At 42.7% G+C, this 23,482-nt stretch overlaps 2 protein-coding genes across 4 annotated transcripts; one reads left to right on the forward strand and one right to left on the reverse strand.

The window, feature by feature from the left end:
* The first annotated feature begins 8,661 nt into the window (after positions 1-8,661).
* Positions 8,662-15,133, forward strand: LOC123143143 (phosphatidylinositol/phosphatidylcholine transfer protein SFH8). 2 transcript variants are annotated; one of them, XM_044561981.1, is made up of 15 exons: positions 8,662-8,902; positions 9,025-9,111; positions 10,025-10,316; positions 10,528-10,624; positions 10,728-10,994; positions 11,088-11,165; positions 11,316-11,417; positions 11,513-11,562; positions 11,644-11,743; positions 11,847-11,945; positions 12,039-12,155; positions 13,499-13,628; positions 14,040-14,443; positions 14,578-14,652; positions 14,776-15,133. In XM_044561981.1, the coding sequence occupies exons 2-15, from the start codon at positions 9,078-9,080 to the stop codon at positions 14,794-14,796; spliced, it is 1,866 nt and encodes a 621-aa protein (XP_044417916.1). In that variant the 5' UTR covers positions 8,662-8,902; positions 9,025-9,077; the 3' UTR covers positions 14,797-15,133. The 2 variants fall into 2 exon arrangements, with proteins under 2 accessions (XP_044417916.1, XP_044417926.1); XM_044561991.1 differs by having other exon boundaries at positions 12,042-12,155.
* A 562-nt stretch (positions 15,134-15,695) lies between these two features.
* On the reverse strand, positions 15,696-22,373 carry LOC123143154 (PH, RCC1 and FYVE domains-containing protein 1). 2 transcript variants are annotated; one of them, XM_044562001.1, is made up of 11 exons: positions 22,032-22,373; positions 21,882-21,930; positions 20,945-21,012; positions 20,746-20,832; positions 20,570-20,659; positions 20,108-20,194; positions 19,880-19,990; positions 17,246-19,372; positions 17,006-17,152; positions 16,304-16,695; positions 15,696-16,118 (listed from the first exon to the last, which is right to left on the reverse strand). In XM_044562001.1, the coding sequence occupies exons 3-11, from the start codon at positions 20,960-20,962 to the stop codon at positions 16,028-16,030; spliced, it is 3,150 nt and encodes a 1,049-aa protein (XP_044417936.1). In that variant the 5' UTR covers positions 20,963-21,012; positions 21,882-21,930; positions 22,032-22,373; the 3' UTR covers positions 15,696-16,027. The 2 variants fall into 2 exon arrangements, with proteins under 2 accessions (XP_044417936.1, XP_044417944.1); XM_044562009.1 differs by lacking the exons at positions 21,882-21,930; positions 22,032-22,373 and having other exon boundaries at positions 19,880-20,001; positions 20,766-20,832.
* Between the last annotated feature and the right edge of the window lie 1,109 nt (positions 22,374-23,482).

Consider the following 23,482-nt stretch of genomic DNA (forward strand, 5'->3'; position numbering starts at 1 on the left):
TGCGGGCCAAACAGTAAACACAGGCATCCAAACAGCCAAATTTTTCCCGCACGGGCCTGGCCCGACCTAATGCAGGCTACCAAATGCGTCCATAGTGGATGGTGGGTACATGCCTGGAGTTTCTACTTTATGGGCCTAACTAAGGCTTTTACTGTTAGTTTGCCTGCTTAACAAGATAACACCTAGGTCCACCTATGGAGCAATGCCTAGTAAGGGCAGGGGCAAGCAGAGGCCGCGGGTGACGGAGCAAAAAATCGCCAAAAAAGTGTGAAATCTGGAATGTTCGTATGCGCAATCGTACAGCTGACGAGCTCAAATCGCGGTGGAGACTCGTACTAGCCAAGTCTTACTGTATTTTAATTAGAAGATATCCCGTGCGTTGCGGTGGAAATATGTTATAATATATTTCAATAGATTTGGTTGTATGAAAATTTTGGATTAATAATATATGAGAAAACTAAAAATACATATTATATATTATTTTTGATTATTGTATAGTTGAAATATACTTATTGACTATAGCTAGTATAATATAATGGAATTTTCCATCCATATTGGATGGGCCTTTCATGAGGTGACATGTGCGCATGTTGAAATAAATATAATTAGTGGAGATCAACTAATAACGAAAATTAATTCTCATGCATGTTGTGGTGTGTCTTTGATAATGTGGCATATGTGCATGTTAAGATAATAAGAGTAGTGGTGATGAACTATTTGGTATATAAGGTAACCCGTTTTCTATGTGGAATATGCATGCACTCCTACCTCCTCAGACCAGGAGTAAAGCTACATTTAAAATGGTTACTTAATTTTAAACTAGACCAACAGGGGGAGGGTATGACACATGTTTTTTTGAGAAATCTCGCTCATTTTATTGATTCAAAACAATGTTCATAGGTACATGGCTTGGGTCATCAGGAGTACCCAACCAAACATGTCTACCTATACCAAGATTACATGCAAATTTAGCGAGATTATGAGCCTCGAAATTAAAGTTCCTCCGCTCATGAACAAACGAGCAAGAATAAAAACTAGCTCCATAGTCTATTATTTCATGTATTACAACTGCATTGGGACCTCATATCCCTCCATTCATATCGTTCACCACCCCTTGGCAGTCTGAAGCCACCAGAATATCATGCTCATTCAGGTCTTCTGCAAGAGAAAAAGCCTCCCTACATGCATATGTTTCCAGGATCATTAGGTCCAGAGTGCCCCCAAACACAACTGCTGAAGAGCCTAGAAAATTGCCATTTGAATCTCGACATATGGCAGCAGCCACCCCAACGCGTCTGTTCCTTGCTAGCGTGTCGTCAACATTGATCTTCATGTGACCAGCTGGTGGTGGAATCCATCGGCGCTGCTGTACAGACACAACAGGTACCTGCGAACTAAGTTCGCTTATGGAGATCTGTTGTAGCTCCTGTAAGTAAGAGTCCGCATGATCTAGTGCCTCATGAAGTTCAAACAACCAGTTCTTCGCACTTGGCTCCAAATTTTCCGTCATCTTTGAAACAAGTGGTTCATCTGATAAGGCCCATATGCACCTTGACACCGTACATGACAAGAGAGCATACCTCCACTAATCTTGGCATCCGCACAGCGGGCAGGCACTCCGCGTCGCCATATTCCGCTTATGTAGGATGTTAGTATTAGGAATCGAATGTCGTGCGAGACGCCACAAAAAAACTCTTATCTTTGATGGCACCGCCAATTTCCACAAGCGAGTCCAAGCTTTCTCTTCTGTGGTATTGGATGATGAATCGCCCCTTCCTTCTAGCCAGGCTTCCCGTTGAAGTTTTGTCGTGACCAAAAACCTGTAAGCCGAGCTAACTGTAAATCTGCCTTTCCTTTCTGGGTACCATGCCCAGGAATCTTCGGTGTTTCGGGTACACACCGGTATCATTAGGATTGCTTCAGCATCGAATGGGAGGAACGCTAAATGTATCAAAGGTTCATTCCATGATGCAGTTGCTAAAGAAAGTAGTTCTGACACTCTCCTGGGAGGCACCGCAACTAACGAAGCAATTGGCTTTGGTGTTGTTTCCTTAGGGATCCAATTATCTTCCCAAAAGTGAGTTGTTTGGCCATTACCAATCCTTCGCATATATCCTTGCTGCAGCACATCCCGACTCTCTAATATTGCACGCCATATTTGAGACAAGCAAGATACCAACTCTGCCTCAAGAATTGTGGTATTTGGAAAATAAGATGCCTTTAAAATTCTTGCACTTAGAGTCGCCGGTTCCTGAAGAACTCTCCATGCTTGCCTGGCAAGCAGTGCCAGATTGAACAATTCAAGGTCTCTAAACCCTACGCCCCCCAAATACTTTGGCCTCGTCATGACATCCCAGGAGACCCAATCTGGTTTACATTCTCCTTGTTTACACCCCCACCAAAACTTTATAGTTAGGGATGGCAATGGGTAGGGTATGAGCGGGTACAACCTCCTTTTACCCAAACCCATACCCATAGAAACCTTCTATACCCACCCACTACAATATCCATGGGTATAAATCGATACCCATGCCCATACCCATCAGGTATCCTATACCCAATGGGTATCCAATGGGTACAATCTATAGTATTTAAATTTATAAAAAAATAGATAAATGTGTCTAAAATTCAAGTGATGATAAGTGAGTAGTATAGCACCGACGCAGCCTCCTCCGGTGGGTGGCCTCTTGGAGGAATCAAGCGAGTATGAGCAACGGTTGGTGGAATCTCGACGTAGTGGGACACGGCTATGGGAATTGGGCATCACTAGATCGAGAGATGGACAAGAGTTTTTGACGACGAGAATTCAAGATTTCATCTTTTCGAGGAGACATATATGATGTAGGGGGAGTGGTGAGAAAGCGTGTGTGAGCATATGAGCTATGGCCGGTTTAGGGAATACAAGATTGAGGGATGGGCCATGGGAGTTGGATGTTGACACCACATTTCATAGGACTTTTTTTCATTTATTAAATTTTTGTGGGTATCCATTGGGTTATCCATGGGTGCAATTTCATACCCATGCCCTACCCATATATTTGCGGGTATGGATACCCATCACCCATGGGTACAAAACCTCTTCATGTCTTGCCCATGCCCATTGTATTCGGGTAGGGTACCCGCGGGTACCCATACCCATGGGTAAAACTGCCATCCCTATTTATAATGATGGTTTTTATGTGGTCACACAATCCTCTTAGCAACTTGAAACAAGACATAGAAAATACCAGGATAGCTTGGGCTACGGGTTTTATGAGTACCTCCTTACCTCCCGTTGACAAGCACTTACTCATCCATCCTTTCACTTTATTCCATACTCGATCACTCAAATATTTGAAAGTCCCTTTCTTGAAGTGCCCCGCATTAGATGGCATTCCCGGATATTTGTCGTTCAGTGATTCATTAGGGACTTGCAAAAAGCCCTTTACAGCATTTCAGACTATCTCTGAACATCCTCTGCTAAAAAAGATGGATGACTTATCCTTATTGATTCTCTGTCTCGATGCCATGCAATATGTATCCAATGGGTTTGAAACCAATTCCGCTCCATTAGTACTTGCCCTGAAAAACAGCACGCTGTCATCCGCGAATAAAAGATGGTTCACTGATGGTGCCAATGGTGTCACCTTAATGCATATGAGCTGGGATAACTCGTTCTGAGACTTTAGTAAGCATGAAAGGCCCTCCGCTGCCAACAAGAAAAGATACAGTGGTATCGTATCTCCCTGTCGAATACCACGTGTGGGTTTGAAAACCTCTGATATAACCCGGTTGAACATTACTGAGAAGGAAACTGAGCTAATCATGCTCATAATAATTGTAATCCACTATGGAGCAAAACCTAGCTTATCCATAATAGCTCGAAGGTAGGACCACTCCACTCTATCATATGCCTTCATCATGTCTAGCTTTAGAGCATAGTAGCTATTATTTTTGGATCTATTCCTCTTCATAAAATGAAGGCACTCATAAGCTGAAATTATATTATCCGTGATTAGCCTACCTAGCACAAATGCAGACTGCTCTTCAGATATGATGTCGGGAAGAACAATCTTGAGAAGATTCGCAAGCACCTTGGAGGCAATCTTGTAAAAGACATTGCACAAACTTATAGGGAGGAATTGTGAAAGTGAGAAGGGGTTTGTTACCTTCGGGATCAATACCAATAAAGTATCATTCAGGCACTACAGGCTTTCCTCACCCCTAACAATTCTAAGCACAGCCCTAGTCACAGCATCGCTGCACACATCCCAATGTCGCTGAAAAATGCGCCGGAAAACCATCTGGACCCGGTGCCTTAGTTGGAAACATTTGAAAGAGCGCCGCTTTGACCTCCTTCTCATCATATGGAGCCAACAAGCTTGCATTCATTGCTGGAGTAACTTTGACAGGAATGTGTTAAAGCATATCGGCCACCACTTGGACGCCCTCTGGTGAGTAGAGATTCTTATAGAACTCGAGGACTAGCTGCTGCATCTCAGTAGGATCATCGGTCAACAGGTTGTCTGGTTTCTGTAGTGCCTTGATCAAATTCTTTCTTCTTCGCATCAACGCCCTCATATGAAAAAAGTGTGTATTGCGATCTCCTTCTGACAACCATTGCACACGAGACCTCTGGCGCCACATTAGCTCTTCACGCATGTACAGTTCAATCAACATGTCATTTATCTTAACTTCAACATGTGACGGACCCTCTCTTTGTGGTTGACCCCACAACTGCTCGAGCTCTTCTTTAAGTTTCCTGATTTCACCACGAACGCTACCAAAAGTCGCCCTTGACCAGTTGCTTAGATTCTGCGCTAGAGCATCGAGCTTCATGTGAACGTCATTCACCGTTAGATTGTGACCATTGGGCTCCCATGCAGATCGGACGGTCGGCTTTAATTTTGCATGCGTATCCCACATAACTTCATAGTGAAATAGCATGTCACCCTTCTTTCCCTGCGCAGGCGCTAGGTTCAGCAAGATGGGGCTGTGATCAGATGTGGTTGTCGTGAGATGTTGCACCCCCGCGTGGGGAAATTATTCACACCATTCAACCGGCCCTAGTGCCATGTTGAGACGGACTCACGTGTAAGTGCCACCAGCCATTCTTTTCTCGTATGTCGATCGCGTGCACTGAAACCCAGGTCTACGAGTCCGCATATATCTACGGCATCTTGGAAGCCCTGTATTTGTGATTGACTTCTAGTGCCAACTCCATCATGCTCGTTGTGCCGAAGCACCTCATTAAAATCATCGATGCAAACCCAAGGCATGTTCGGGTATGACACACATGTGAATCCACTAATTTTCGCCCACAAGATTTGAACACGCGTAGGCAGAGAAGCGCCACTGCGCTCTCACCACTGGGCTATGAGCCCATCCACGAGGTTAATTCATATTTTTTTACAAACAAACTAATGTAGAGGATTATGATTGATAATAAAGGGTTGGGGGATACCTGTTAAATTCAGGGGATAATAGTTTGAAAAATAAAGTAAAACATGTATAGATTTTTGTAGGTGTAGCATTATTACCGAACCAGCACGTACGTCGTTTGGGCGCGAGTCGGCCGTACCTACCTCTACCGACCACTGAGAAGTTCTTGACCTTTCTTCCTTCCTTTCTTTGCGCATCCATCCACGTAGGCATTCATGGGGCAGAACTTCCATTTGAAATGTATTTCTGGTGGAACCAGTCGTATCTGCAGGTCACTTTCTCCATGCAGGTGCAGCTGGCTACAGGATAGAACCAGTAATCAATATGAACAGATTTTTGCAGCTGAACGTGGAGTAGTATAACAGAGAATTTTCCATCTGGATGCCTGATGATGCCGGCATTATTGCACGGTAGCGTGTCTTCGAGCAGCTTAAATTGCAGCCAATTGGCGAATAAACTGTGTACATGACAACGCAATTTTACCACATCCACATCACCACGAAGCAACGACTAGAACAACTCAGCCAATTATATACCGTGCGCGTCTCCATCATCAGCAACACCTAACCTATCGAGGTTATAAATATAATGCCATGCGGTTGGTCGTCTCTTTGGCAATTTGCCGCTTTATTTTCGATGAACAACCAAAGTGGTGTGTAAAAGCTGACGAGGTTTGGGCATATATCACATGGCTGAAGGTAGAAAAGGAACGATTTTCTTTACAAAAGAAATTGGTGGTGCGTGTAAAAGTTAACCACGTTTGGTCATATGGCACATGGGCTGAAGCGCATATGTTACTTGCCCGGTCCTATTATAAATCCCACACAACATGTCATCTTTTTGGCCTTTTCTGTTCCAATCTTTGCTCGGATTACACCTTTACTTTTCCATTTGTGCTTTGTTAGTGCATCCACAACGTATACCAAATTTCTGGTGCCAAATGATAAAGTAGCTTTGGGCATCCCTTCTCACCATTGTGGAGGTAGTGGTAAATTAGGGAAAAGAGGAAACCGGTGCTTCCTCTTGCTCCGATGCCAATTCTTCTCTGTGGAACACTAAACCAGCAACAGGTAATATGAATCGGGGAGAGTAGCATTCTTTCTCCCAGCTTCCAACAAGAATCATGCAAGGCCCAGGAAGGTTCTTGCAAGAAGAGAGAACATGAGTTTTTTATCATGTTGTACTCAATATTGGGCCCTACTGTACATAGATTTTGTGCAACTGATTGTGGATTAGTATAACGGAGAATTTTTCATTTGGGATGTCTGATAATACGGGCATTGTTGCACGGTAGCATGTCTTGGAACAACTTAAATTGCAGGCAATTGGCCAATAAACGGTGAACATGACAAGGCAATTTTACCACATCCACATCACCACGAAGCAAGGATTAAAACAACTCAGCCAATTATGTACCGCCCGCGTCTCCATCATCAGTAACACCTAACCTATCGAGATTATAAATATAATGTCATGCGATTGGTCCTCTCTTTCGCAATTCGTCTCATTATTTTTGACAAATAACGAAAGTGGTGTGTAAAAGCTGACCGCGTTTGCACATATAACACAGGGCTGAAGGTAGAGAAAGAACAGTTCCTTTTCAACAACAAAAAAAGTCAGTGGTGTGTGTAAAAGTTACCCACGTTTGGTCATATAGCACAGAGGAACATATTTCTTGCCCGGTCCTATTATAAATTCCACACGGCATAGCATCTTTTTGTCATTTTCTGCTCCAATCTTTGCTCAGATTACACCTTCACTTTTCCATTTGTGCTTTATCATTATTATGATCTGGTCAGCTCAGCTTGCACTAAGATATAAGGACTTGTTTATGTTAGGCAACGACCCTGTGCTCCCCGTGGTGAGAGCCGGGAGGGACGTTCCAATGCCGGCAGATCACGGCCGGGGACGATGATGATTGCCAACGATTGCGACAGCCCAACTACTAACACTTCTGAAAGAGATTAGTTATTTTTAAAAGAAAAATAATTAGCAGGCAGGCACGGGTGGGCAGACTGTCAGCGGCACCACGGACAAAAAGTGTGCTCCATGCCGACTTCATTGACGTGATGTGCTGCGCACGCCCGTACGTCTTTTGGCCGTCTTGCTCCGCTGGATCGATGGGAACAGACAAATTATTACAGGACAGTGAGCACGCACTAATTCCATGGGGCCTTGTGGGTAGCTGCCTGTCATTTAGCTCAAGAGGGAACAGTTAGTTAATGGCAAGGGAACAGTCTCTGAGATGCAGCTTAGACCGCTGTTTTCATAAATATAAACGGTATAGTAAACTGCTGCTGCCATCTTAACAGGGCTTGTGGCTGTAAAATGTTCCAGACTGTGTTCCGTTTAGAGTTCAACGTTGTACAGCCATAAATTACCACGGTGAAACCACCTATGAACAACCCGCACCAAGTATCTGCGGAGCGGTCCGCTAATGTTAGCATCATTCGTTGGCCTCGAGGAGAGGTTGAACCACCAGCGCAAGGTCTGTTAGGCAACATAAAATAACAGAATGTGTCGGTTTTTGTTCCATTTTCTTTCGTTAATTACTTGACAATTTTCTTCTTTTTAATGAATGATGAAGTAAATCTTTTGCGAAACTATATTTTACAAACGAAACGATTCAATCCACTGGCCGTGTTGCACCTAGCCCTACGTACAGATGGTCTGATTTGCAGTATCGCGCAACAATCAGTTGAAAGATGTCGTGTGCATAGCAGCACTCATCTTTGCATCGGTTTCGATAGGAAAAAAGAAGCCAACCACTCTAATCAAACCCTGCTTAGATATTTTTGTTTCGTTTGTTTGGCTAAACAAGACTACTAGATATCTGTACTTTTCATCCATACTATCTCTGTTTGTTTAGGAAGGCATGCAATGTATCATCATAAATAGATATTTGCATAAAAGTACTCCATAAATTATAATCTCTAGTAGAACAATTATAGCAGAATTAAAAAGGAGTGGGCGAGGGAGCAGTTGCCCAACCAACCAAATCTGACTCGGCCAAAACCACCTTCCACGCGTCACGTCACGGGCACGGCCTCCTGCACTGGGTCTATGGGCCTGAGCCCATCGCCACCGTCCACTGCTCGATCGGCGCGCATCAACGGCAGACGTCAGCGGCCTCGGGCCCCACGGCACCCTCAGATCTATCCTACAACTAGATTCCTGTGGTGGGTGCGCCGGGTCCACGTACCGAACACGTCCACGTCGCCCAGGTCAACCGTTTCCAGCCCGGCCCATGGGCCGAGTCTACCCGCGCCGTGACGGAAACCCCCGTGCCCCTGCCCTCTGGCTGCTTCTTCTCCCTGCCGGAGTCGCCCGCCCCATTAAAACCGTGGGAGAAGGAGAAGCTTCTCCTCCTCCTCCTCCTCCCGCCCCGAAATCCGCACCCGAATTCCGAAACCGAGAGGTGAAAAATCTCCGCCGGGAACGAAATTCCCCGATACTTCGCCTCGTACGTGCCTGCCTGCAAGTAAGAATCATTGTCGATTGAACTTCTCTTCCCCCTTGTCCAATTCGCGAATTCGGCGTTCGAGCGTGGCGGCGCTTTGCTGCTGCTTTGTTCACTGACTTTTCCTGCGCGGATTTTTTCAGCGGATTTCGGGCCTGGAGCTTCGCTGGTGAGATCGATCCCGGAGCCGGAGGGGATGTCAGGGCCCCTCGACCGATTAGCCAGGCCATGTGAGTACAAAAAAGTGTTTGTTTGTTTCCTTTTATGGATATAATTGTTGCTGGTTAGGGTGTTTACTTCCTTTTTCGAACTTGGAGGAACCAATTTCCTAGGGCTCAAAGTTTCTGGGTCCTCTCGCTCTTCCCTGTATGAACTTAGTTTTTTTTGTTTTTCTTCAATTTTCAATGTTTGGGGTTAAATAGGCTCGTATTTTGATTATTTCGATCCTCGAATAGTTATATGGATTGTAGGATTTGGGGCTACCGGGAGCATGTTCTTCATTTAACAGTAAAAGTCTACATGTAAAAATACCCGACTCCTGTGTGAAAAAAGGAAAAATCTTCGAGCAGAAGTCTGCTCTGTTTTCAGTTGTTTTTACTTGGCATCACTAAAGGATGTATTATTATATCCCCTATACTCTTACAATGGGAGTGACAGCTTACCTAATGCGTGAATGTTACCTTCCTTTAATAGGTAATCATTGTCAAAGATAACTACACAAGACTAAATTGTTGAGTATAGAAAAATGCAGAGAATTAACATATTGTGTTTTTGATGCCACGTGTATAAACCAAGAAAGTTCTAAACCATCCAACTAATAATCAGTGCTACTGTTTTAACAAAAACAACTAATAATCAGTGCAAGGTTCTTGCTGCTTGCACTCTGTATGGTGCTGGACAAAATTGACGACACTGTCCCTTTTTGCAAGCCACCCTTGCTGAATCTTCATACTAGCACCTGTAATCACAAAGTGTTGTTTTAGCATACGGGTAACTGTATTTGGCATGGGTTCTTGCTGTAGTTCCTTGCAGAGCACTATTATCTAGCTAGCCCACTAATTTGTTTTTGTTACTAGAGTAACTGTATCTCTGCTTTTGCTTTGACTACAATATGGAATATTAACATATTATTACTGGGCGCAGCTTTTGAAGGATTTACACATAATGATGGAAAGAAAGAGAGCAGATCGGATGCAGACAACTCAGAAGGAGAGAAGAAGACTAAAATAGCCTCCTTCAAGAAGAAGGCAATTAACGCAGGGAACAAATTCAGACATTCCCTAAGGAGGAGAAGCAAAAAGAAGAATGAAAATCAGATTTCCATCGAGGACATAAGAGATGTTCAAGATCTACAGGCCGTTGAAGCATTTCGACAGTGCTTGCTTGATGAGGACTTGTTGCCGCAACAACATGACGATTACCACATGATGCTGAGGTACAGAATCTGCTGGTTTCAGGGTCTTAATCTGACCGTATGATCTGGATTTCTTTCCAATAGCCCCACCTTAGGAAACCGTGTACCAATGTCCATTGCCTATGTTTGCTCAAGAGGCTATCATTACAGACATTGATAGTTGTTTTGATTTTCGAAAAAAAAAAGATAATTGTTTTACTGTCTGATGTTTATTTATATCAATCATGTGTAGGTTCCTGAAGGCACGGAAGTTTGATGTTGAGAAGGCAAAGCTTATGTGGTCTGATATGCTTGCATGGAGAAAGGAATTTGGGACCGACAATATAGAGGTAAAGCAGAAACTTGTACAAATGTAGTATTACATGGATTTAGCATTTTTCTTGCTTAAGAGTAACTTCAGGATGTTGACACTTCTGTTTTTTTTTTCCTCAGGAATTTGATTACTCTGAGTTAAATGAAGTTATGAAGTATTATCCACAGTTTTACCATGGGGTGGATAAAGATGGAAGACCTGTCTATGTAGAGTTAATAGGAAAAGTTGATGCCAACAAGGTGGTGCAAGTAACAACTATAGACCGATATGTGAAATATCATGTCAAGGAGTTTGAGAAATGTTTCCAGATGAGATTTCCAGCTTGCTCAATTGCTGCAAAACGGCACCTGGACTCGTGCACTACTATTCTGGATGTGCAAGGCGTGGTATGGCTCTTTACAAAACATTGCTCTCAAGTCTCAACCTTGAAAGTCACATTTTTTAAGACTTTGTAATTGACTACTTTTCTGTAATTCAAGGGATTGAAGAACTTCTCGAAAACTGCAAGGGAACTAATCACCCGACTGCAGAAGATTGACAGCGACAACTACCCAGAGGTAGGTGATCCTGTGATGGATGTTGGGCCACAATTTCAGTTCTATCATTTCCGTTCTTAAAGAATTATTATTTCCTGTCATGTGGGCTTATCATTATATTTCTCATGGCCCAACAGTACGGTATCTAACGTGTTCAGAATGCTGCTGCAGACATTATGCCGGATGTACATAATTAATGCTGGTCAAGGCTTCAAGATGTTATGGGGCACAATAAAGTCTTTTCTTGATCCGAAAACTGCTTCAAAGATTCATGTAAATAATTCTATTATGTATGATTGATTTGATGCATAGTTGTTAATCGATTCAGTACACAGATACTAACTATATTTCAATCTTTTTACTTGAAGGTTCTTGGAACCAAGTACCAAAATAAGCTACTTGAAATAATCGATGAGAGGTCAGAATCTTTAATCTTGTCTGTGCATGTCTATGTTTGTAGGTTTCCAGACTAATGCCTTTTTGGTTTCCATTCATGCAGTGAATTGCCAGAATTTTTTGGTGGCAAATGCAAGTGTGAAGAACATGGAGGTTGTCAGAGATCAGATAAAGGTCCTTGGAAGGATCCCACCACAATAAAGGTTGTGAGCTTCTCCTCCCCAAAGAGAGGATATTTCATGCACAGTACTGCTATTTGCTGGGCGTCTTGTGTTTGCTAATGTGACACATCTTCATTTTTTCCAGAGGGTCCTGAATGGTGAGGCAAACTACGACAGACAAATCGTGACCATATCAGGCACTGATGGCAAGATCATCGGTTATGCTAGGCCGCAGCGCCCAAATGTAAGTTCTATAAGCTTGGTTGGACATGAAGAGTTGTTGAACCATCTGTTCTATCTGTAATGAATACTTACTATGTTACTATTAATATTAAAGCAGGGAAAGGGCAGTGATGCATCTGCTGAGTCTGGGTCTGAAGTGGAAGATGCTACATCTCCTACTGCACCAAAGACCCTCATAACAAACCCTTCTTTGACCCCTGTTCATGAGGAGGCAAGTATATATCACATGTTGAGCGTACAATCAAGAAATCTGGCATTATCAGCAGTTCAGCATTGTCTGCATCAGTAACATTGTCAACTAAATATACTGAATGATGTAAACAGCATTATAGACAAGATTTTTTTTTGAAAAATGATCACGGAAGTATGATTATTGTTTTAACATTTTTTTACCCGAAACTGTTTTATAGGAATTTCTTCCCACAGTATATTTTTATATATTTTCTCAAAAGAAGCAAAGTCTAATTACAGCAAATAAATAAAAGTAAGGGAAAAAAACTAAACATCTAAGAGCCTAGAAGCTAAAACTGTAAGCAGATATAACAACATATATATAGCTGAAGGAAGCAAGAGCAAGAATGATGCTTATCTGAAGTTCTGCACCCAGTCTGGAAGTGACCCATATGATTTCCTCTTGGCCCTGAGCACCAGCCGTTGCAATTCCTCCTCAAAGTGTTTCTATAAGCATAAAAACTTGGAGGTACAGCCCTAAAAATTTAAGCATTCCTAGTATGCCAAATGGCCCAAGCAACTAGAATGATTATGTCCACAGCAAAGGGCAGATTCAGCAGATGCCTGAGATTGCCAATTTGATCTTGAATCCCAGCTGACAAGGCTGTCCAACTGGGGCAGATATTCTTCCAACAGATTTGAGCAAATGGGCAATGGAATAAGAGGTGATCCCTTGATTCCACAACATAGTGATCACACATGACACAAGTGTAATCTTGAATGAAGAAGTTCTTCCTCTGTAGGAGCTGTTGTGTGTTCAGTCATTCAGAAGTAGCCAGAAAAATATTTTGTGCTTGAGCTGATTACAAGTTTTCCAAAGCCAGGTGATGGCAGGAATTGAAATGGAATCTCCAAGTAATAGCTTTTAAGTCTGATCCACCCTGAATTGCTGGACATTTGCTGGAAATTACCAAGAATCAGGCTCATCCCCAAGGATAAGGCCATCTAACAGAGCTTCCATTTGCTGAAACTGATCAAATGCTTCTAGTAACAAATGCAAATGGAATTATTCTTTTAACATTCATTTGAACTGAAACTGATCAAATGCTTCTACTAACAAAGGGAAATGGAATTATTCTTTGAACATTCATTTGAACTGAAACTGATCAAATGCTTCTACTAACAAAGGCAAATGGAATTATTCTTTTAACATTCATTTGAACTGCAAAAGCCCTTGCATCCAAATACTCCAATGTTGAGTAATATAGAATTTGTATAAATATGCTATCCAGACAACCATGGAAGATACCCCATGGCTACTACTTAGTGCCACCTTTATTACTGCAATACATGTTTCTAACAGGTAACCTCTTACTATTTCAGTCAAAATTTGCAACACATGCATCCACGTCTGCTGTTCGCCCCACTATTGAAGAAAGCATCCCTGTTGTTGACAAGGTTGTGGACGACGGATGGAGCAGCCCCAGAGCTAGTCCAGTGTCTTCTTCCTCAGGTATTTTTTGTTGTTGCTTTACTTTTTACTCTCATGGAAAGCCCTTGTCAAGTTGTCCAAAATAACTAGACCTTTCTTACTTTTATTTCAAAATAGTTATCGAGTGTATTCCAGAAAAAAAATAGTTACCGAGTCCAAGAGTTAGTCTATGTGCATTCCTATGCACTGGTATGCTTTTAAGTTTTAACTACATAGTAGATAGCTATAGAGTTATTTTTTATCCACAAATACATGTACCACCATAACCCTTTGAGCTAATTGAAGAACTACTTCTATTTATTAGTTTAGTCTAGTCTAGTCATGCTATTATTAGAGTGTAACCCTGAAAATAACCCTCCTGCTTGATTGAAATGCAAGCGCACTGTATTGTGTGTTTGTTAATTAACCTGTTTTCTTAACATGTTTACCCAGGTTCATTATCCTTGAGAAATCTACCGACCACATTCGAAGGAATTCGGACATTGGCTGTCGCATGGCTGACAGTCTTCATCGTGACCCTTTTCGCCATGTTTCGAAGTATCCCGAGCAGAATGGCCAAAAGGCTCTCGAACCAATCCAATGATCACGACCACTATTACGTGGACTGCCCTCAAGAGCAAGAGTACAAGGAGGAGTTCCGACCTCCGTCTCCTGCCCCGGCCTACACGGAGAAGGAAATCCTCTCAACTCTGGTAAGACGGCTAGGTGAGCTGGAGGAGAAGGTGCAGGCGCTTGAAAAAAAGCCATCCGAGATGCCATTCGAGAAGGAGGAGCTGCTCAATGCGTCCGCCCGCCGTGTGGACGCCTTGGAAGCCGACTTGATTTCTACAAAGAAGGTAGGCTTTTTTTTGGCTTAAGGCATATTAACTTTACTGATTTTGTCTGAATTTGCTATGTTTAAAGAGATATGTAGTCCTGTAACAAATCAACAAGGTTATGATGAATTGTTTCTTCTGATTTTCATCTACAGGCCCTCTACGAGGCGCTGATGCGTCAGGACGAGCTGCTCGCATTCATCGACAAGCAAGACATGCTCAAGTTCCGCGTATGTCGCAGTCACCCCACGCCGTTATTTTTTCTTGACACCTGAAGATGGTACTGCCATCTTAAGGTCTTGTGCTACCTCTTCTGTACTAATGCGTGCCGTTCGTGCATATACGCATTGCAGAAGAAGAAATTCTGCTTCTGAGGAGCTTTGACGACGATGAGGGGGGAGGGAGGCACTTCATCAGCGGAGCTGTTGGTGCGTAAATACTGGAATTGATCGGTCGCCACGATCATGCTCTCCGTGCGCAGAGCTAACCCTTCGTACATATTTATGTATATGTCGTGAGTGTAAATGCATGTAGTTTGTGTATGGGAAAGAAGGCGTGTTGTATATCTGTTTGTATATTGGGCTGCGGACTACTGAGGCTGAGGATCCTGAAATCACCACGGTATATATGATGTGTTGGAGTTGTCGTTGTTCCATGGTACATGATCAAATTTGCATCATATGATTGAATGTGTGATGATTTTTTCGTGTATGAACCTATTGTGACCTTCTGCTAGGGTTTGTGACGCTTGATTTTTTTTGTCGCATCTTTTTAATTCGACTGATGCATGGTGATGGAAATTTGAATACCAAGGGAGGGCTCGTTTCATTGAAGGACGCGTGACGTGTTCAAAAACCGAAATTCCGAATTAATGAAAAGGAGGAAAGTCGAAAAGGATCCTCCTAATTCTCAAACAAAGAGTATCCTTGTCTTGGTCTTCAATGGTTACTGCTGAAAAATAAAGTTGGCTGAGCCTCATAACTTGCTGTTCAATGTTGAGATGAGCGCCATGCGGCCTTATTACCTCGCATTCGCGATTACACCGTTACCAAGAATGCGGTTCAGCTTCATAATTTGCACAGGCAAAATTTTGATACTTCAGATGGTTGCCAATATTTTGACACTTCTATGTTCCATAGCCAATTCTAGTTCGATGTTCTTACCAACAGTGACACAACCAAAACCAAGAATTCTGGTTGATTTGGCTTGGGCTTGAAGCAAACACAACATTAATTTCTAATTTGTTTACTACTGCTGAAAAATGTCCTTCAGGTTCATAACTCGTGTGCGGACTTATTGCCTTACATTCATTTATACATACTTTCTCGAATTATATTTGTCCGATCGACACAAACTATTTTACCTCGCTGGGAAGCCACAAACAAGTGTTCCCAACCTGAACACACGTTCCCAGCAAATAGGCTCAAGGGAATGGAAATTAAACATATTCCAAAACAAGCAAAAAAATGAAGAAAACACAAGATGATCATCAAAAGAACAAACAGTCGCCAGGATCTTCAGACTAAACGTCAGCTGGCAGTGGGGAACGCGGAATCCCAAGCATCAACGGCGCAATTCGTCTCGTGTAGGTGGCCGATGCTGAGCCTAGGTAGGTGCGTGGTTGTATTTCCTGAACACCCTCTCCTGGTTCTCCCTCCACCACTCCTCAGCCTGCTGCTCGGCGAATCTCCTCTTGCTAACAAAGATTTTCAAGAGAAAGAACCGTAAGTAAATATGCCCCGGCACCTTCAGGGTTTTGTTATTGGGTTGTTATGTGATACAAATGCCTCAAACAAGTTGTTGAGATGTATGCCTCTCATTCTCAGAAAAATAAGATTCAGATGTATGCATAAAGCAGTAAAAGGGGTGGGAATGGAGTACCTGAACCGGACACGCTTGAATACTTTGGTGCCGTCTCTCAGCTGGATAAGTGTGACATAAACTCCTGGCTCAAACTGCTCGATCAGCTGCACCTCACCATGGGTGCCATACTTTGGTGCAAAGTCGCCTGGAGCCCTCCCGTTGCTGTCCATGAATCGATGGCATGGAGATTCGCTTGTCAAGGAACTGCCATCCAAGTTACCCATGCTAGTGGACCTGCCGTGGTGTGTTATTTCATGCATCCCGCCGATGGGAAGGCGAGACTGTTCATGCCCAGAAATGGCCTCCGGTGAATGACTACACTGCCCGGTGAGATATTTCTCCGATTGGCTTTGCAAGTCTTTTATACTGTCAGAGAATTCAGCAGGCACCTTATCTACAAGCCCCTTGAGCTGAATATTGAAAGGAAGTGAAGTTACTATGAGCATCCACTAATACAGATCAACAAAATATGGAGCGGATCTTGCTATATGAGCCACTAAATATAAAAATACTAATACCTTATTGCTTGTTTCATTTGAATATCCCTGAAGCACACCTCTTATTGTATTTTTATTGAAGTAATTATATAGAGGTGTGAACACTTTAAATGGTGTAATAGAAGAAAGCACAATAAATATGGCAGCATGATAGGCAAAAGAGGGCTCCAATAAAGAGTTCAAGTTGCATATACAGTTAGAAAGGAGTGGTAGTCTACTATACCTCTGTGTCAAGAAACCTAATAAAGTCCAACATGGAATTGCGTCTGCTAGATTCTTCTGCAGCTAGAGAGGCAGCGCTTTTAGCTCTTCTTTCTGATTTCTGTAGTTGCTCATCTTGGACTTCACATTTCTGTTTTAGCTTATTAACCTATCAAAATTATGGGATTTTATCAAAATCAGCTAACCATGCTAAAGCCAAGAAGATACAGTAAAAAAAATGACCTAGACTTCTAAATCATACCTGAGTTTGCAACTTTGAGATGTCTTGATTCAGCGTCTCATTAGTCTTCTTCAGGTTATCGATATCTTTGGTGTCACTTTTAACAGACAGAGCACTTGACATTGTTGGAGCTGGACTTGGCTTCTTATGAGATTGTGACACCACAGGCATGCCCATTCCCATTGGCGCCATGTTTACTCCCATTCCCATTCCCATAGCCATTCCACCCATTGCGCCCATTCCCCCCATTCCGCCCATCCCCCCCATTCCGCCCATTCCTCCCATTCCCATAGGCTTTACAAAAGTAGTTGGGACTGCCAAAGCTGTAGCAGGACCTTGGGGTGCCCTCGCATTGGACACAGGGTCAGGTTTTATGTCACTTCTAACTGATTTTGCATCTGCATACTTGACTGGCTCTGCTGTTGCTGCTGTTGCTAGCCTTGAAGGCCTTATGTCTGGCCTCTCTGACTTATCTTTGATATCAACAGAACGACGAGTCATGACACTCTTTTTGTTATTAAACGGACTACTGGTGCCGCCGCTATCTGCAGCTTTCAGTTTCATGAAACATGAATCACATACACGATGTGGCTTGCCAGGAGTTGGTGCCAACGCAGCCTTCAGGACCTTCCTTGAACTACATGCATGGCAATGAACAAGCCCGCAATTGTAACAATTGTGCCTCTTTCTTGTGAAACCAAAGGGTTGCCTACACCCTGAGCAGACAGACTGATCTGCACCTGAAACCCACTTATGTATGCAAATGCATGTCGTAAAGTTTGAACCACATGCTATACTTTTAACGTGGCGGTCTTTTAATGCGTCCACAATAGTTGGTTTCTTCTTATCTTCAATGCCACCATGTCCCAGCCTTCCATTGGCCCCCATACCCCAAGTATATACTTCACTCCGTGAAGTCAAGACTGCAACATGGTTAGAGCCACATGAGATCTCTTCAACCAACTCACTGTTCAACTTGTCTTGTACTTGGCAAGGTAGTTTACCATCGGCTTTTGGATTCCCAAGTTGACCATTACTAGAGCTACCCATTGTGAAGACATGACCAGATGTGGCGAGTGCAACAGTCATACTATGTCCACAGGCTACCTGATGGAAATTATTATCAACAAGGGCTTGAACAACGGTGGGAACCAGCCGAGCCTCCTTGTCTCCATGACCTAAGCGGTTTTTATCTCCATCACCCCAGGTAAATAGCTTCCTGGATACCAAATTCACGCCTGTCTGACTATTGGTCTCCACAATTGCTGCGGAATGCCAAATACCACATGCAACTTTCATTGTTCTGAATCCACTCAAAGATTCAACTTCCTTTGGGTAGGCAACACTATCACGATTTCCATGCCCAAGAGCACCAAATGTCCCATCACCAAAAGTGAATACTTTTCCACTTGACATGGCAAGTGCTGAATGCCATGAGCCACATGCAACAGACAACACTTGAAGCCCTTCTAAAGGTCCTGACACTCGCTTTGGAAGCCAATGGCTAGCCCCAATGCCATCTCCTAGCAATCCGGCATTGTAAGAACCATCACCCCAATTGTACAAATCACCAGAGGCAGTTACAGCACAAGTATGAAACTCCCCGCATGCAATATACTCCACGTTGGACACTGCTAAAGATTCAACAAGTTTGGGGCGACTAATATCTTCATCAGTTCCATGACCAAGCCGCCCACCAAGTTCTTCACCCCAAGTGAATACTTCTCCTTGTCTGGTAGTAAGAGCAATGTGCCTCGAACCACATGATATCTGCTGTACGTCCAAAACAACATCCGACTCAAGAGGTTTGGGAATCAAAACATCTGTTTTGGAGCACAAAAAGTTTGAGGATCCTTCTGGGGGGAGCACATCAGTCCACACCTCACCCCATACATAAACATCACCAAGGGATTCTATATCATCTGGTCCAGAAGCTTGACTGGAAGAACTAGGGATGCTGCTGGAAATACTAATCCGACTACTGTCTCCCGTACTTACTCTTAGCATATTTGCACGATCTGATCTAACATCTGCTCTTGAAGAATTCAATGAATAGGCTGCGCCATAACCAGCTGAGTAATAAGTGCGGTTAATACTTGAGGCAATATCTAATCTTGTATCATACGCATCTTGATATTGGGACACTTCCTGAAAAAGGGATACGCGTATTAAACAAGAACATTCTGAAAATTATGATCAAGTGTAAGCCACTCTCCAATCTTTGCCTGATACAAGGAGCGGTAAGATGGATACATAATAGGGAATCAGATGATAACTAATCCACACAACAAATAAGAATTAAATGGCATCCCAAGCACTGCTTCCTTAGCACAGGACTGTCGTAAATCACATCAGTGCGCAAGTATAATCTCTTCTAGTTTAACAGTTATAATCTTGTATGCTCAAATAAGATAAGTAACATAGTTTATGTGCACCATTATTGGGCAGCTTAGGGAAGCTGAAGCAGCTCACAAGTCACTAGTAGCTTCTAAAAATTATGGCTTCTAAAGGAAGCAAGCCGTTGCAAAAGGACTTAACTAATTGATACTAGATGATATCGGAATGCTGTCTCAGTTACTTTATAGAGGAATGCTTATAATATTTGTATTGATTGTAAATAATGAAATAAACTGTTTAGGAAGACCAACAACTTACATCAGAAAATGATATTCTATCACTATCTGTTGGAAAATTTACACGGTATGCAGTAATCAGTGTCTCAAGTGTTGAAAACCACACTTCAACTTCTGCTTGATCCTTGCAAACCTGTAGATCAGCTAGAATTCCGTGTCATTATTGTCTTCGATAGATCATCGTACGAAGCATATCAAGCATGAAGCATTTTACATCAGTCCAAACGAGTATAAAGAATTTATCTTTTACCAGATCAAGGGAACGTTGGCCGTTCTTGTATATTAGTGAAAATGATAGGTAATCCTTCTCAGGGCGTAGAAACCTCCTAAAAACAGCCTGTCAAAGAAAGGGCAAACGCATAAGGTCCCAATTCCGGATGTCAAATAAAATTAAAAAGGGGCAGCCCCAGTGCATGCAGCTCCCGCTTGTGCAGGGTCTGGGGAAGGGTCCGACCACTTTGGGTCTATTGTACGCAGCCTTTCCCTACATTTCTGTAAGAGGCTGTTTCCAGGACTTGAACCCGTGACCTCATGGTCACAAGGCAGCAGCTTTACCACTGCGCCAAGGCTCCCCTCGGATGTCAAATAAAATTAAACTGAAATAATCCATGAACTCATCTTAGTAAATCCTTGGATATAAAATTTGATCCTGTGAATGTAAACCAACAACGTAACCACCAACGGTTAACTGATCAGTGGTAGTTCAACTTACAGTTCTCTGTCCAGGTATGATTTTAGACACGGAAGACAGTCTGAGGCACTTTTCCTTGCTGTGCGAGTACCAAACTAAAGCTGTTTCGTCCTGTAATGAGAAAATAAGGACTTGTGTTCTCATCCTGTAATAAGAACATGAACATTGGTACCACACAAACGCACACAAAAACTTACACCAGAAAGTCTGAACTCACGAATCTTGGGTTTTCCCTTCCGACTATACTTGATAAGCTTGCTGCCTTTCTTTAAAGTGATAAGGGCCTTTCGGACATGTAAAATATAGTACAGATTAGCATTGCTGATTATTCAATAAATAAATGTGTGTCCAACCAAAAAAGGCAAATGTTACATAGCACAGTATGTGGAATCTCACGTTATCATCTGGTGTCATCTAAACTGCAACAGGTCACCATTCTATTTTCACCTTTTGATTACTTGTGTCTGCACAGATAAACTCATAATGGGGTACCAGCATCACAACAGGCAGGTAAAAAAATGAATATATATATATAGGCGAATGAATGTGATTTTGGTGCCTAAGTATTCCCCACATCCCCATTGCGAGTGCGAAGGTGGTTATGAACTTATAATGCACTGTTCCAAAACTATTAAAAAAAGGTTGTTTACACAATATATGTAAACATGGAAATGTCAACATCAAATTCAGCCTTGGTATCGCCAACAAAAGAAAAAACAGTACTTTTTAGTTCATATATGAATAATGCAGGACTATGTTCCAAAAATCCGTATATTTCTCAAATGGAATGTCCCTTATTGTAAGCCATGGATACTGAAATTTTACCGATTTATATAATTTTGGGTGTGCTACGCCGACTTGACAAGGAACTTCACCTAATCTTTAAATATAAACCATGGCATTTCTGCAAATGGGGAGGTGGCGTGTGTGAGTGTGTCCAAGGGACCTTGTGTCCCCTTCACGATTTGCGAACCATATGATGCTCTAAAAGTACTAACAACATTATAGTAGAAAGATGATAAAAGTCATCAAAAGTTGTCGAGAACCTAAAGACAACTATTGATATATTTGCCACGGCAAATATATGTTCCCGGTAATAGCAACAAATTCGGATATCAAAACTTGCAGGTCTACATGACTATCTATACGACATCTGTGATTCTTTTCAGAACTCCTGAAACATTCTATCACACATAAAAATTGTAAAAAGGGGAGCTCGCCTGAACAATTTATGGTTCGGCTGCGCATTTCATTTGAGATGTCACCAGGCACGGGTTCTCCCTTTAATCTACGGAATGTGCACTAAATTGTCGAAAATAAACCGCGGCCGCACCTTGGGAAGCGCCAACCGAGATTGATCTTGGGCGTTGAAAAGGGAGAATCTGATCGAACAAGTAATGTGTTAGATCAATTAATCAACAGGGTACCAACCAGGCAGCGACAGACTGGAAGAATCGGTCGAATCAAAGCTAGGGTTCCTTACCAGCAGACGGAGGATCCAGTCCGAGTCGCTTATGCGAGGAGGCTTGGGCGGGTAGCTGCGTCCCGTTGCCGGCGGCGGGGTCGCCGATGGTGGGGCATTACGAGGTGCGTGAGGCAGAAAAGGAGGAGAAATCTCCGCACGGACCAAAGAAATCCAGCCGGTCTGGGCGGGTCTCCGATCCACTCCGCGGCAATCCAGTGGATGGGAGGAGGGAGTGGCTCCCGCGAGGTGGCGGGAGGATGCATGGCGAGGAGCGGAGCGGCGGGTTCGGCGGCGCCGGACGCGGGAAACGGATGGATCCAACTCGCCGGGATTGACGGGGAGGAGGGGACGAGGTGGGGAAAATATCAAATGAGACTACCGCCACACACACGCTCCCATTTTTAAAAACTGCATGCGTATGGTTGAACGTCAAACAAAAAAACCCTGGAGCACACACGTACACACACGTACACACACGTACACCCTACCGCTATGAGTATTTTCGAGAGACTGAGCCGACATATCTTGAGATTTACGAAGTCACCTTAGGCACCTCATCATCGACGGGAACGTGACTTAAACCCTGGAGCATTGGAAATATCACTGTCGCTTTAACCATGTAATCACATATTGGTTGCTACTACCATTGTTCCTAAGTACTAGCCATGTGTGTTACAACAGGATAAGTATTTGACATCTCCACCAAAACGTATATCAATGTGACACGACAACATGCGGACGGTGTCACCTCACGGCAATAGGGATTCACATGTCGAGGTTGAAACCTACTTCCTCCTTTGTTGTAGTTATGTCATGAAAATATTAAAAAAAATGGGTTGTTAACACAAGTTTCATGGACTCCCGAAGATTAACTCATTAATTTTAGGGTATCCCCCTCATAGCAACAATCCGGAAATGTGGTCTTACTTACAAACCTGCTTAACTTATATTCAAGCAACCATCCATGCAAATCCAATAATTTTATTTATTCAGATCCAATTAGCCATGCTATACCAAATCCATTTAATTCCTTCGCTCTCTCTCTCTATTCCTTGATTCTTGAAGTGGCTTCCCGATTTCCACACAATTTATAAATGTATATAAATTGATGTATTCTCAAGCAAAGAGCATAGTGGAACTTTTTAATTAAATAATAAACCTATTTTTTAGCACAAGCACATGCTAGGTAAGCTGGATGGGGCCTTTCGGGTCATGGTCTGTAGAAAAAATGTACAGTACAGGGCCTCCTAACATATTTAATTTAACATATCTAGCCAATTTAAATGGGGTGAAAACACACATATATATTCGCTACTCTTAATCTATAAAAAAAAGGTGCACTGCAGGCCCTTCTACATAATTTATTCATCATATGTAGCCAATTTAAATGAGGTAGAAAATACTTAATATTTCATAGCAATTAATTAGGTTAATTAGGGTTATACTCTAAAAAAATTATATTAGTTAAC

This window comes from Triticum aestivum, chromosome 1B (assembly GCF_018294505.1).
Source record: "Triticum aestivum cultivar Chinese Spring chromosome 1B, IWGSC CS RefSeq v2.1, whole genome shotgun sequence".
In the NCBI taxonomy this organism is placed as follows: domain Eukaryota; kingdom Viridiplantae; phylum Streptophyta; class Magnoliopsida; order Poales; family Poaceae; genus Triticum; species Triticum aestivum.

Bases quoted from the DNA above. Each gene is read 5' to 3' on its own strand.
- LOC123143154 (XM_044562001.1), bottom strand. The intron at 20,660-20,745 runs GTAAGTTTTTGT...TTCTCATTACAG, and splicing joins GTGAGTTCAGACTTTCTGGT to GACGAAACAGCTTTAGTTTG. The intron at 19,373-19,879 runs GTAAGTTGTTGG...TCCCTTTTTCAG, and splicing joins ATAGAATATCATTTTCTGAT to GAAGTGTCCCAATATCAAGA.
- LOC123143143 (XM_044561981.1), top strand. From the start codon at position 9,078: ATGTCAGGGCCCCTCGACCGATTAGCCAGGCCAT. The intron at 10,625-10,727 runs GTAAAGCAGAAA...TTTTTTCCTCAG, and splicing joins TTGGGACCGACAATATAGAG to GAATTTGATTACTCTGAGTT. The intron at 11,418-11,512 runs GTAAATAATTCT...TTTTACTTGAAG, and splicing joins AAACTGCTTCAAAGATTCAT to GTTCTTGGAACCAAGTACCA.